Source organism: Trichomycterus rosablanca, chromosome 2 (assembly GCF_030014385.1).
Source record: "Trichomycterus rosablanca isolate fTriRos1 chromosome 2, fTriRos1.hap1, whole genome shotgun sequence".
Classification (NCBI taxonomy): Eukaryota; Metazoa; Chordata; class Actinopteri; order Siluriformes; family Trichomycteridae; genus Trichomycterus; species Trichomycterus rosablanca.
The window spans coordinates 22,559,637-22,575,672 of NC_085989.1; the positions used below are offsets into that span (position 1 = coordinate 22,559,637).

The following is a 16,036-nucleotide window of genomic DNA, read 5'->3' on the forward strand; positions in this document are numbered from 1 at the left end:
CCTCCTGTAATGATTTTTGCGTGTGTGTGTGCGTGTGCATGCGCGTGCGCGCGTGTGTGCATGTGTGTGTGTGCGCGCACGTATGTCTTTGGGTGGCTGAGTGAAAAGTATTGCTGTTTGCTTAACTACAGCTGTGTTTGTGAACAGGTATGGCTCCAGCCTTTGTCGCTGCTCCGGCGAATATCACTGTGACCAATAGTGCTGTTGCCTCCTTCACCTGCCGGGTCTCTGGTGCCCCTAAACCAGCCATCACCTGGAGAAAAGGTACTAATTAACACACCCAGCTAATACCACACACTGCTACATGCAGTGTTAAGCTTATTGTGAGGCACTTTAACTGGTTAGTACAGGTTAGTGTTGGTGGTGTCTTTAGGGTTAAGTGAAACACATACAGTGGTACCTTGAAACTCGACGTCAGTTGGTTCTGGGACTGCTGTCGAGTTTTAAAGGTGTGGAGTTTCAAGGTATTTTTTTCCCATAAGGATGTATAGGAAACCTGTTAATGCGTTCTATGGTCCCACGGAACTGAATATATTTTAGGCTAATGTAAAATAATGGGGTTGTTTTGACACCTGCACTTTACCTGTACTTCTTTATTGTTTCCTTATGCTTCTTAATTGTGGAGATGCTTGATCTTGGAATACCATATTACATTTAGCAAAGGTGCATTCACAGGCGGCAGCACAAAACTAAACATGGAAAAAAAGCTGAAAAGTGCAAAAGCGATTTTGTCAGAACCCCCAGCTATAATACAGATTCGTCTCATACGCGCACTTTGATGACGTCCTATCGCGCTGCTCAAGTCGAGCGCTGAACAAAGCAGCTGTTCATTGTTAATTTGAAATTAAATAATTTTTTTTTTTTTTTTTTGAAAAGGCTGAACACGTCAAATTTAAGGGAAACGCTGAGTTTAAGGGTACAAATTTCTCCACGACGGGCATCGAGTTTCAAAGATTTTAAGATAAGGGGATGTCGAGATACAAGGTACCACTGTATTAGAACAATCAGATTAAGGCAAGTTTACCATGTGCCTTATAAAATAGCAAATCAAAAAAGCACAAGCCTGGGCTGGTTTTTATTCTCAAGTTATTTCCCACATTTTGGACTGCTGATTGTAAGGACTCAGACCCATTAGTAATAAGCATTGATTTGGGGCACTAAGACCCAGCATGCGGTTCATGGCATTCCAGTTACTTCAGTTTTCTTCCACCTCCAGAAAACATGCACAGCGTCCTTTTATGGATAAGATTAAACACCCCTGTCCTATGCTGTCTTCAGCACACACTCATGTAGATTAAATCTGCTAATTATTAGTTAGTGGGTGCCACACAGACCATCTAGGTGACCTGCTCTTAATTCTATTAACATGCCTAAAAGAAATGTCATCTTTGCTTGTGTCTGGGTGGGTTTCCTTAGCGCACTTTGGGTTTTTAAATTACCAAAAGAGGGGAGTGGAGTGATGCCTTGGAAAGAATTAGTCTGTGGAGTTTTGCTTCCTTAAATCAAGTCTTTGCTGTAAAGTCTCAGACTCACCACAATCCTGCACTGGATGAAGTGGTTACTGAAGATGACTACAGGGTGACAGTTTTTAAAACTAACCAACCAACCAAGGTTGGTTATTTACAGCATTTTCCTTTCTGCCAACCATGACTTATCATTTAATCTGTAGTGCAAACCTAGATTCAATTAAAATCTGCGTAGATCAGAATTTTGAATTTTTATTGGTCACAGACTGAAGGACCTATTTGGCACACTTTAAATAAGAATTGTAAATGATTAAACACTATTTAGTGTGCCTTACAGAATGCTATGCAAATGTCTTTGTTGTGGTTAATTAACAGTATAAAAAAATGATAATTTTATTCACAAGCGTTACAAATCTGCCTTTTTATTCCAGCATAGTTCTGCCAGTATTCAGTCATTTCCATACTCTTTCCAATTACATACACTAAAGCGTTCCTAATAAGACAGGCTGAACTGAAGGATTTTCCCCTGGGAAAGTGTAAGTGTGTAATAAAACATCAGGCAGAGAGACGCAGCTACTCATGACGCTGTGTTAATCTGGTGCATTATTAGAGAGAGAAGACACTTAACACTGTGTTTGTGAGAATATCCGTCTGTGTTTACAGATGCACAGATACTGGCCAGCGGCTCCATGCAGATACCGCGTTTCACGCTGCTGGAATCCGGAGGGCTGCAGGTGCGTCCGGTGACGCTGCAGGATGCAGGAACGTACACCTGCTACGCTGCTAACGGCGAAGGGGCAATCAACTCCAGCGCTGAGCTCACTGTGTGGAGTAAGAGCTCAGATTTCTAGTTTATTCACATGCATACATTGGGGATTAAAAGGTGCAGTTCATATTCATATGATTTCTGTAGTATAATATGTGTTCTTACCTTATTATCTTGTTGTTTATTCAGTGATTAAGCAATGGATCCAGATATAGTTCTATGATTATAAAGCATTGGAAAGCATTAGTTTACTCCCAAACGTTAGCCATCTATGAGGAATATTGGTCTTGCTTTTTGGGAAAAAAAGTATAGCATTCATTGTTTACCCTCCCAGATTATTCAGACGGTTTAATTAATACTTTGTGGAAGTATTAAATAAGCTGCATGTATATTTGGATACCTCACTGCTGGCTTTGTACACCTAAATTTGGGCAATTTATTCCATTTGTCAAGCTCTATCAGATTAAAGTGCAATCCTCTGTGAACTGCCAACCACAAGTCTTTCCTTATTTGTTCAATGAGGCTTAAGTCTGAGCATTAGCTGGTCCACTCAAGGACAGGTAGAGACTTATGTGTGCTGTGGATAAGGTTTCTTTATGGATGTTTCTGTATTTCAAGTCAAGTCAAATTTATTTATATAGCGTTTTTTACGATAGACATTGTCTCAAAGCGACTTTACAGAATCCAGGACCAACAGACCAAAAAACCCTGTCGAGCAAACCGAGGGCAACGGTGGCAAGGGAAAACTTACAGGAAGAAACCTTGAGAGGAACCAAACTCAGCAGGGACCTCCATCCTTCTTGGGTGGCCTGGAGAATAATTTGCCACCCCCTTACCTAACCTTTCTAATGTCTTAAATTGTCTTTTTTGTTATAAATACAAGTATATTTTCCCTTAAATCTTAAATTATAGAATAGACATTCCTGTAATAAACAATAATAAACAACAATACACAGTAGTACTGTACATAAAACAACACACATCACATTTCATACACCATAATACACCATCACATACACCATAATACATTTCCTTCTTTTTTTATAAAATGTATCTACCAGAAACAACAATAACTCTCATATTTCTCTATTATCTCCTTCTTTATTTCAGTAGTATTGTATTTTGTAGGTGTAATTGAACGAAAGAAAGAATACTTTACTCAGCGATTTCCTTCTTCTCTCTCACTCGCTGTCCCCGCTGTCTGATACACAGTGACAGCTACTGGCAGGAGTAATTATACAACAACAAATGTAATAAAAAAAAATGCATTTTCTCAGCTCTGTGCTCTCTCTGCACCTTATTTGGGGACATTTTAATATTGAAAACACCGGAAAAACATCGTCCGCTGTGGGAATGTTCACTCACTATATATATATATATATATATATATATATATATATATATATATATATATATATATATATATATATATATATATATATATATATATATATATATATATATATATATATATATATATATATATATATGTAAACTATTGGAATTGGAATTCTTTATTATATAGTCTAGTCCAGTCCAGTCCAGTCTGTGATAAAGTCCGTAGTCAGTTCTTGACATTTTTTGGCTATATTTATCCATCCCTCAATTCTTACTAGTCTCCCTTTCACTCACTCTGGAGCAGACAGGGTTAAGTACCTTGCTCAAGGGCCCAACAGTGGCTGCATGGCAGAGCCAGAATTCGAACCCGCATTCTTCAGATTAATAGTCCAAAGCTCTACCCACTAGGCTACCACTGTCCCTAATGTTGAAAGAATTGGAAGCTTTATAGTGCTGTTGTCTACAATTAAGGATGCAAAAAAGGATCTCAGAGAACTGATTTAAACAGGTCAATTACTAAAACATCAGTTTTCAAAGAATTAGCTTGATTGCTGCCTTTTAGGCTGTTATTTTGCTAGTTTTAGGAATTATGCATGTTCAGACACTTCCATTTTTGATTAATTACAGTGGTGTGTTTAGAGGGAGAGCAGTCAGCAACTTTTATTTTAAAAAACAAAAAAAAACAACAACCATAGCTTATCCATAGTCCATAGCTTATTATATTGTGTCTGATTCCAATATAAAAAAAACACACATATAAAACACTGAACTATTGTTTTCCAAAAATGGGATTTTGCCTTTACATAGAGGTTGTCTTAAAATGTGTAGTTTCTCAAAAACTTTCCATAACTCCAAACTGTTTAATATCTGTAAAAGACACAAGACAAGCTGTTCAACTGTCCCATGGATGCTTAACTTGGGCAGGTAGTAAGTTCTTTTACAGGTCAATATGACCTGTCAGTCATTTACATTAAATATACCCTGCTTTGTTTCTGTATTGCTTTGATAAATGTGGTGTAATATAATGTTTTGTGTGTGTTCTTTAAGGTCGCACCTATATTTCCCAGCCACCCGAGGATCGACGAGTCATCAAAGGAACAACGGCCATTTTGGAGTGCTCCGTCGTGCACGACCCACGCGTACCTGTGAGGTGGGTGTTGATGTACAGCATTGTATGTACATATGATCAGACTCTGCTCCCTGAGGCTCTGGCTGCCCCATTAGTTTAGACCGTAATACATAATTGGAAGTGTCAGCCCATGCACTGTTAAGTAGATTCAAATTGCAATTCGTTATGCTGTAAAGCTAATTCGGCGCTAATATGCAGGAAATCGGTGTAATGAAGCACTCAAGCGTTTTCTGCTCCCGTCCTCAGTCTCTTCGCCTCCCGCTTTCCATTCTTTTCGTGTCTCTCCTCTCATTACATTCTCTGGAGTCTTTTTCCTCCCCTTGGCTCTTTCTTTAGATGTTTCTTTCTTTCTGTACAGGTTTGTATGGATGAAGGATGGTGAGACGGTCGGCCAATCAAGAGGAGGCCGGATTAGTCAGCAGCAGGGGTCTCTGCACATCTCTCAGACCTGGTCCGGTGATATAGGTGACTACACGTGCCACGTGCTCTCGCCAGCCGGCAATGACTCAAAGAGTGCTCGTCTGGAAGTCATGTAAGTTCCTCTTTACTGCCTTTATGCTAAACAAGCATATATAATAATAATGCTATACCAACCAGTGTATTAATCATTGTTTAATTTAGTTTTTTTCAATTCATTTATTTTGTTGTACTATTTAATCAGTTGTGGTGATAATACCAACAAAAAGCACTCTTATCATTGGTCAGTGATGAAATTCAGATTCATAATTTTCATAATCATAATTCATATCAATAGTCTAGGGTACTGACAAACAAGTAAATACACCTTTCGAGGGGGCATGTAAGGTATAGGCATCCTCTGTACTGGTCTGTACTGCTGGGTAATTGTATATGACTAGATTGGGAGATATAGGAAAGAATGCAATAATTCTGGAGAGTAAGTCAATAAGTAATTGGAACACATACTTTTTTTGCCCCCTAAAATTGTTTTTGAATTTTAGTTTGAATTTAGTCTGTATTTGTTCATTAAATGGGGTTTTAGGGAAAAAAAAGGAAAAAAGAATAAAAAATACACGTGGGGAGCAAAGGCTGGCCTGTGTGGTCCGATCTAACAGACGAGCTACTGTAGCTCAAATTGCTGAAGAAGTTAATGCTGGTTCTGATAGAAAGGTGTCAGAATACACAGTGCCTCACAGTTTGGTGCGTATGGGGCTGCATAGCCGCAGACCAGTCAGGGTGCCCATGCTGACCCCTGTCCACCGTCGAAAGCACACCTTCATACCACAGCACACCTTTAGGGGTCTAGTGGAATCCATGCCTTGATGGGTCAGGGCTGTTTTGGCAGCAAATAGGGGAACAACACAATATTAGGAAGGTGGTCATAATGCTATGACTGATCGGTGTATGTGTGTATATATACATATATGAAGTTGCATAATTGATTTGTGGGTTCAAGACCCTTCTTGCCTAGATGCCCAATTTGACTGAATGGCCAACTCTAACGTTCAAGGTTGTGCCAAATTTAAAAATAATTAAGACCACTGTGGTTCCATATCATTTAACGCAAACCCACAAAAAGAATAATAGCAATAATCGTTAAAATACCAAGACTGCCTAGAATTGTCTCCCCATAAAGGTGTATGTGAAGTTTTGACTTTCATTTCTTTTCCATTAGTTGCTTTATCCTGGTCAGGGTTGTGGCGAGCTCACTGGGTGCAAGGAATGAATAGATGATAAGCCAATCCATGCCAATCAAGTCTATGTAGGCACCCACAGGGTTGATAGCACCGCTGAGATTTGAACCCAAGTCTCAGCGGTGGTGGGCTAATGCAATAGGCCACCTACCAGAGGTAACAAAGTGCCTTGTCATATGTCAAAAAGCTTTGAAATTGCAGGTAAATTAGTGTGTTCCTTTTTGCCTCTTTTAAGCGTCCAGGTTTGACTCTGCCAAGCAGTCAGCTTGTGCAAAGTACTCGGATTGGGAGTTTTCTTTTATCAACCCATTCATGTACTTCAAAACATTTTCTTTTCTAATGAAAAGAGCTCTGTAATTCCCAGAACAGACGTTCACCTAATGGAATGATTTTGAAAAATGATGCAGCATAACAATAAGCCTCTTAAACATTTGAATCATTATTTTATTCACTGAGTGGCACAGAACACAAAGCACAAAAAAGCTTTTGCAAAAAGGGTTTGTGCTGAGGGCAGGAAAGTGTACAAAGCAGTAAAATGACCCAGCGTTTTATGGAGAGATATGAATTGTATTTGGTGACACCAGTAATATGTTGTTTCGACATGACTGGGTTTATGGGATGAAAAAGTTAATATTGCATTATGTACAGTGGATTTAAAAGTATTCAGACTTCTTAACCCCATTATTTGTTGTTGATTGGTTATAATTGCCATTTTTAGCCATTAATGTACTTGTTAAGCCTATTATTTGTTGTTGAATGGATATAATTGCCATTTTTAGCCATTAATGTACTAGTTAAGCCCATTATTTGTTGTTGAATGGATGTAATTGCCATTGTTAGCCATTATTGTGCATGCAATCACTCATGATGAACTGAAAACATGTTTCTAGAACATATTTAAAACACATTATGCATATGTAGAAAATTCATTAACAATCAGACCCATGTTTGGCACTCCAAAATTAAATTATTGGACAAAGTTTGAAAAGGCAAACACCTGGGTTTATAAGGGCCCACAGTTTTATACAGCACTGTCAAAAAAAGGGCTAAGAAACTGTCTAAGAAACTGTCTGAGGACCTCTGCGATGAAATTATGGCAAGGCAAAGATCAGGGCAAGCATATTCATTAACATATTGAATGAATCTTGATGAATATGGCTTTAACTGTTCCCAGGACCACAGTGGTCTTAATTATTTTGAAGTTCGGAAGAAGCTTGGCACAACCTTAACCCTCTTTAGAGTTCTAGGCAAGAAGGGTCTTGATCAAGGAGGTAGAAAAGAACCCAGCAGTTACTTTAAAAGAGCTTTAAAAGTCCTCAAGTCTGCAATTTGAGGAAAAAGACTTAAAATTAAACTCTTTTGGTGGAAGAGCAAACATTAGGTCTGGTGAAATACAGTTGGTATACATCACCTGGCTAATGCTATTCCTGCGGTGAAACGTGGTGTTGGCAGCATCATGCTATGAAAGTTCTTCTCAGCAGCCAGGACAGGGAAGTCAGATAAGAATTTAAATACTAATTTATGCAGCCAAAAACAGGAACGTCTTATAGTTATAGCATATAATCCCAAAAAGCACTGCTGTGGCTTTTGGTCGAGTCTCTGAATGTCTGAGTTGCCCAGCCAAACCCTAGACTTAAACCCCATTGAATGTACACTGATCAGCCATAACATTAAAACCACCTTCTTGTTTTTACACTCGCTGTCCATTTTATCAGCTCCACTTATCATATAGAAGCACTTTGTAGTTCTACAATTACTGACTGTAGTCCATCTGTTTCTCTGCATGCTTTGTTAGCCCCCTTTCATGCTGTTCTTCAATGGTCAGGACTCTCCCAGGACCACTACAGAGTAGTATTATTTGGGTGGTGGATCATTCTCAGCACTGCAGTGACTCTGACATGGTGGTGGTGTGTTAGTGTGTGTTGTGCTGGTATGAGTGGATCAGACACATCAATGCTGATTGGGTTTTTAAACACCTCACTGTCACAGCTGAACTGAGAATATCTCCACCAACCAAAAATATCCAGCCCTGTGGGCAGCGTCCTGTGACCACTGATGAAGGTGACTGACTCAAACTGCAGCAATAGATGAGCGCTCGTCTCTGAATTTTTGTCTAAAAGGTGGACCAACTAGGTAGGAGTGTCTAATAGAGTGGACAGTGAGTGGACACGGCATTTTAAAACTATAGCAGCACTGCTATGTCTGATCCACTCATACCAGCACAAAACACACTAACACACCACCACCATGTCAGTGTCACTGCAGTGCTGAGAATCATCCACCACCTAAATAATACCTACTCTGTGGTGGTCCTGTGGGGGTCCTGACCATTGAAGAACAGGGTGAAAGCAGACTAAAAAGGTATGTAGAAAAACAGATGGACTACAGTCAGTAATTGTAGAACTACAAAGTGCTTCTATATGGTAAGTGGAGCTGATAAAATGTACAGTGAGTGTAGAAACATTGAGGTGGTTTTAATGTTATGGCTGATCGGTGTATGTAGAGAGACCTAAAGGGTTTCTGAAATATATTCTGATTATTTTTAATACATGAGGTTCTTGAGTGGCACAGCAGTCTATGACACTACACTAGCACACAAACAATGAGATGTGGGTTCAAATCAGCAGTGCTATCTGCCAGGTTGGGCATCTACACAGACCATTGCACCCACTGTTCCGGTAGAATTTGACCCATCACTATTCTTATTAGAATTAAGCATTACAAATGTTGAATAATTATACAGCTGAATGTATTAAGTGTTATTACTTACATGTGTGTATTAGCTGCATGTGCATATTTCACATTAACCACATTTTTACTTTGCTCTATCAAAATGAAGTGAAATAAAACCTGTAACGTTAGATTGTACAGTTTTATATGCAGACCTGGGAGAGTACTCCCAGCGTGAACTGCAGACTGACCTTTATGCTGTTAACATTTCTTTGTTGTAACCTTTCCATCAGATTTCCTGCCGCTTTCTGTTTAAATTATAAAAGCTGCTAATTGTAACTTTCACTGTGACTTTTGCATAATCAAAGGTTTGGTAAGCTGCAGGCTGTGAGTGTGTTCTATTTTTTGCTGTTTTGTTTTCCATTTTTGCACTGAGCCTCGCAGTATTGTTTGCATTGTGTGAGCTTTCTGTGTTTATTTTTTCTGCTCTTAAAAGGCTGCTGACCTTTTGTCTCCAAGCAGCTTTTTAACCACGGAGATGTAAATGCACCAGGGTCGGATACAGAGCTCGCTTTTAACCTCTGAACGCTGAATAAAACTCCTTTGCTTTGCCATGATCTCCACATTTATTGCTTAAAGCCTAAGTCAAGATGTGAAAAAATAAATTCACCCAGAAGGTCAAAAGAAACTAATACACAAAACTTCGAAATATGAGTTTGTAATGAGGACGAGAAGCATGGGGGGAGTTTAATGCAATTTTGGAAGCGTTATATGCAGGGCCCTACTGAATTTACAGGAAAATGTGCTTAATTTCACAGACCTTGTTTTTCAAAAATCACAGATTTTACGAATTTTTAAAGAAAAGTACCACATTTCACAGCAGTCATTAAATTACACGCATACATTGAATTGTACGTAGAATCAATGGAAGCAACAATACAGCACAGCCTACCTTAATAGCTCCCTCTCAAAGACGAATATTCTTTGACACACCATCCTCTGCGTCCGCAAAACCCGAGTAGTGTTTTAGCTGCTTTACACTTCGACATCTTGAACAGTTTGTCTAATCGATTGATCATGTAACCGAGCGTCTTTCGAGTTTGCTGAGTTTATAAAGAAAGAAAGAAACTATACCTAGACAGACTATTGCAGCACAGAGATGATTACATGTGTAGAGAAGCACACTTTTCCATTGATTATTGAATCCACAAAGGGACAGAATGCACTCAATATGTAAACACGTACGTCAAACATGGTCAGCACACTACATCACAGAAAGGACTGTTATACTAACTTTATTGCTGTATGATTGCTAGGAGCACCTTATATTGCATACTGCGCCTCATGTTGCATACACTACGCAATTGAAAATTGTTAAATCGCTTAACACAACCCTTAAATGTTGACTTTTACAGCAAATTGCATATTACACCGAAAACGACTCATTTCATGGTCCGTGACGCGGTTTTCACAGCCGTGAATTAGGTAGGGCCTTATTTATATGGAATTGGGAATATTCATTTAATCCTTATTAAAGTGTTTATGATGTGTGTTCTGGCATTTGGCGGTTTTTAGGTTACTCAGCACTTTTAGCTCTTCTCTGTTGTTTCTTCTTGTTTCTTGTTCTTCCTTTGTTCGCTGATGTCCGAGCCATTAGAGAAAAACGACTTTCAGTCAGATGTACTTTACATTGCCGATAGATTACTTAACCATGGCATTGCAGATACTGCTAGAAATGGAGACACCGCTGTCGTAACAAAAGTACGGACTCATTAATATTTTCTTTTGTTTCCGGCACAGATTTGCTGTAGACAGACAAGGCAATAAAACACAATCACAAAGCATTCCTTTCCTAAGAGATAAGTTGTAGAAGTTAGGAAGTTTTAAGTACCCTGAACAGGTCAATCCCTCTTTACCCTCTCAATGAGGAACGAGGTGGCTGGGCAGTTCATTTAGTCACAGGCTTATTCCTCCCAAGAGCAAGACTGCTTCAGACGTTCTTTTGTGGCCACTTTTGTCAGACCGCATAACATTAGCAGAATATACAGGCTTTCCTCAAACTGACCAGCCAGCCCCACAAACACACACACTAACTCAAAAATCCTTCTCCCGCACTTGACCTAGTTAAACATTGCACACATAACACATTTATTTGTATGTGTGTATATGTATGTATATGTATGTATGTATATGTATATATACAGTGTATCACAAAAGTGAGTACACCCCTCACATTTCTGCAAATATTTTATTATATCTTTTCATGGGACAACACTATAGACATGAAACTTGGATATAACTTAGAGTAGTCAGTGTACAACTTGTATAGCAGTGTAGATTTACTGTCTTCTGAAAATAACTCAACATACAGCCATTAATGTCTAAATGGCTGGCAACATAAGTGAGTACACCCCACAGTGAACATGTCCAAATTGTGCCCAAAGTGTCAATATTTTGTGTGACCACCATTATTATCCAGCACTGCCTTAACCCTCCTGGGCATGGAATTCACCAGAGCTGCACAGGTTGCTACTGGAATCCTCTTCCACTCCTCCATGATGACATCACGGAGCTGGTGGATGTTAGACACCTTGAACTCCTCCACCTTCCACTTGAGGATGCGCCACAGGTGCTCAATTGGGTTTAGTCCATCACCTTTACCTTTAGCTTCCTCAGCAAGGCAGTTGTCATCTTGGAGGTTGTGTTTGGGGTCGTTATCTTGTTGGAAAACTGCCATGAGGCCCAGTTTTCGAAGGGAGGGGATCATGCTCTGTTTCAGAATGTCACAGTACATGTTGAAATTCATGTTTCCCTCAATGAACTGCAGCTCCCCAGTGCCAGCAACACTCATGCAGCCCAAGACCATGATGCTACCACCAACATGCTTGACTGTAGGCAAGATACAGTTGTCTTGGTACTTCTCACCAGGGCGCCGCCACACATGCTGGACACCATCTGAGCCAAACAAGGTTATCTTGGTCTCGTCAGACCACAGGGCATTCCAGTAATCCATGTTCTTGGACTGCTTGTTTTCAGCAAACTGTTTGCTGGCTTTCTTGTGCGTCAGCTTCCTTCTGGGATGACGACCATGCAGACCGAGTTGATGCAGTGTGCGGCGTATGGTCTGAGCACTGACAGGCTGACCTCCCACGTCTTCAACCTCTGCAGAAATGCTGGCAGCACTCATGTGTCTATTTTTTAAAGCCAACCTCTGGATATGACGCCGAACACGTGGACTCAACTTCTTTGGTCGACCCTGGCGAAGTCTGTTCCGAGTGGAACCTGTCCTGGAAAATTGCTGTATGACCTTGACCACCATGCTGTAGCTCAGTTTCATGGTGTTAGCAATCTTCTTATAGCCCAGGCCATCTTTGTGGAGAGCAACAATTCTATTTCTCACATCCTCAGAGAGTTCTTTGCCATGAGGTGCCATGTTGAATATCCAGTGGCCAGTATGAGAGAATTGTACCCAAAACACCAAATTTAACAGCCCTGCTCCCCATTTACACCTGGGACCTTGACACATGACACCAGGGAGGGACAACGACACATTTGGGCACAATTTGGACATGTTCACTGTGGGGTGTACTCACTTATGTTGCCAGCTATTTAGACATTAATGGCTGTGTGTCGAGTTATTTTCAGAAGACAGTAAATCTACACTGCTATACAAGTTGTACACTGACTACTCTAAGTTATATCCAAGTTTCATGTCTATAGTGTTGTCCCATGAAAAGATATAATGAAATATTTGCAGAAATGTGAGGGGTGTACTCACTTTTGTGATACACTGTATATATATATATATATATATATATATATATATATATATATGTAATATATATATATATATATATATATATATGTATATATATGTATATATATATATATATATATATATATATACAGTGTATCACAAAAGTGAGTACACCCCTCACATTTCTGCAGATATTTAAGTATATCTTTTCATGGGACAACACTGACAAAATGACACTGACACAATGAAAAGTAGTCTGTGTGCAGCTTATATAACAGTGTAAATTTATTCTTCCCTCAAAATAACTCAATATACAGCCATTAATGTCTAAACCACCGGCAACAAAAGTGAGTACACCCCCAAGAGACTACACCCCTAAATGTCCAAATTGAGCACTGCTTGTCATTTTCCCTCCAAAATGTCATGTGATTTGTTAGTGTTACTAGGTCTCAGGTGTGCATAGGGAGCAGGTGTGTTCAATTTAGTAGTACAGCTCTCACACTCTCTCATACTGGTCACTGAAAGTTCCAACATGGCACCTCATGGCAAAGAACTCTCTGAGGATCTTAAAAGACGAATTGTTGCGCTACATGAAAATGGCCAAGGCTACAAGAAGATTGCCAACACCCTGAAACTGAGCTGCAGCACAGTGGCCAAGATCATCCAGCGTTTTAAAAGAGCAGGGTCCACTCAGAACAGACCTCGCGTTGGTCGTCCAAAGAAGCTGAGTGCACGTGCTCAGCGTCACATCCAACTGCTGTCTTTGAAAGATAGGCGCAGGAGTGCTGTCAGCATTGCTGCAGAGATTGAAAAGGTGGGGGGTCAGCCTGTCAGTGCTCAGACCATACGCCGCACACTACATCAAATTGGTCTGCATGGCTGTCACCCCAGAAGGAAGCCTCTTCTGAAGTCTCTACACAAGAAAGCCCGCAAACAGTTTGCTGAAGACATGTCAACAAAGGACATGGATTACTGGAACCATGTCCTATGGTCTGATGAGACCAAGATTAATTTGTTTGGTTCAGATGGTCTCAAGCATGTGTGGCGGCAATCAGGTGAGGAGTACAAAGATAAGTGTGTCATGCCTACAGTCAAGCATGGTGGTGGGAATGCCATGGCCTGGGGCTGCATGAGTGCAGCAGGTGTTGGGGAGTTACATTTCATTGAGGGACACATGAACTCCAATATGTACTGTGAAATACCGAAGCAGAGCATGATCCCCTCCCTCCGGAAACTGGGTCGCAGGGCAGTGTTCCAGCATGATAATGACCCCAAACACACCTCTAAGACGACCACTGCTTTATTGAAGAGGCTGAGGGTAAAGGTGATGGACTGGCCAAGCATGTCTCCAGACCTAAACCAATAGAACATCTTTGGGGCATCCTCAAGCGGAAGGTGGAGGAGCGCAAAGTCTCGAATATCCGCCAGCTCCGTGATGTCGTCATGGAGGAGTGGAAAAGCATTCCAGTGGCAACCTGTGAAGCTCTGGTAAACTCCATGCCCAGGAGAGTTAAGGCAGTTCTGGGAAATAATGGTGGCCACACAAAATATTGACACTTCAGGAACTTTCACTAAGGGGTGTACTCACTTTTGTTGCCGGTGGTTTAGACATTAATGGCTGTATATTGAGTTATTTTGAGGGAAGAATAAATTTACACTGTTATATAAGCTGCACACAGACTACTTTTCATTGTGTCAAAGTGTCATTTTGTCAGTGTTGTCCCATGAAAAGATATACTTAAATATCTGCAGAAATGTGAGGGGTGTACTCACTTTTGTGATACACTGTATATATATATATATATATATATATATATATATATATATATATATATATATATATATATATATTAGGGCTGTCGAAGTTAACGCGATAATAACGCATTAACGCAATCTCAATTTAACGCGATTAAGATATATAGTGCCATTAACGCAAATTCTAGTTCATGTTGAGACTTGACTGGTAGAACAAACGTTTTAATGTCAGACATGTCACCGTTTTTCATTTGCGGTTTGTTAACAAAATGCAAAAGAGCGTCGTAGCATCTGCACTTGCATAATAAAGAAATAAATACACGCTATATTCACAAGTTGTCGGGAGCAGAAGACTTTATTAACTTATTCTGTTACGGTAAAGAATACCGGACAGCTGAGTCAAGCACGTTAGTTCATGAGCTATGGAAGCCCCAAAGGGTCAAAACACACTCACTTCGTGTAGAAACGTCCATCAAACCATTGGATAGTATTACTGCCTAGTATGTGAGTGAATAAAACTCCCTTACAGTTTTCTCTTGTCCCAGCAGTTTTTAACATTAGTACATTTAGCATAAAATGAAAAACACCATTTTAATTGTAACATTTCACTTAAAAATCCTTGTTTTCTATAACATTTACACAGATTTTTTTTAATGCGATTAATCGCGATTAACTATATGAAATTCTGAGATTAATCGCGATTAAAAATTTTAATCGTTTGACAGCCCTAATATATATATATATATATATATATATATATATATATATATATATACGCACATATACGCACACACTGATCAGCCATACAATTAAAACCACCTCCTTGTTCTACACTCACTGTCCATTTTATCAGCTCCACTTACCATATAGAAGCACTTTGTAGTTCTACAATTACTGACTGTAGTCCATCTGTTTCTCTACATACTTTTTTAACCTGCTTTCACCCTGTTCTTCAATGGTCAGAACCCCCAGAGGACCACCACAGAGCAGGTATTATTTAGGTGGTGGATCATTCTCAGCACTGCAGTGACACTTACATGGTGGTGGTGTGTTAGTGTGCGTTGTGCTGGTATGAGTGGATCAGACACAGAGTTTTTAAATACCATGTCCACTCACTGTCCACACTGTATTAGACACTCCTACCTAGTTGGTTCACCTTGTAGACGTAAAGTCAGAGATGATCGCTCATCTATTGCTGCTGTTTGAGTTGGTCATCTTCTAGACCTTCATCAGTGGTCACAGGACGCTGCCTACGGGGCGCGGTTGGCTGGATATATTTGGTTGGTGGATTATTCTCAGTCCAGCAGTGACAGTGAGGTGTTTAAAAACTCCATCAGCGCTGCTGTGTCTGATCCACTCATACCAGCACAACACACACTAACACACTACCATGATGTCAGTGTCACTGCAGTGCTGAGAATGACCCACCACCCAAATTATACCTGCTCTGTGGGGGTCCTGACCATTGAAGAACAGGGTGAAAGCAGGTAGAGAAACAGATGG

General features: G+C 40.0%; 1 protein-coding gene across 2 annotated transcripts in view; it reads left to right on the plus strand.

The window, feature by feature from the left end:
* sdk1a (sidekick cell adhesion molecule 1a) overlaps positions 1–16,036 on the plus strand; it is a 563,685-nt gene that overhangs the window by 417,484 nt on the left and 130,165 nt on the right. For both annotated transcript variants that reach the window (XM_063012551.1, XM_063012559.1), the window contains exons 10-13: positions 148–264; positions 2,130–2,297; positions 4,618–4,720; positions 5,058–5,231. In XM_063012551.1, coding sequence (XP_062868621.1) covers positions 148–264; positions 2,130–2,297; positions 4,618–4,720; positions 5,058–5,231 — 562 coding nt within the window. The remainder of the gene's footprint in view (positions 1–147; positions 265–2,129; positions 2,298–4,617; positions 4,721–5,057; positions 5,232–16,036) is intronic.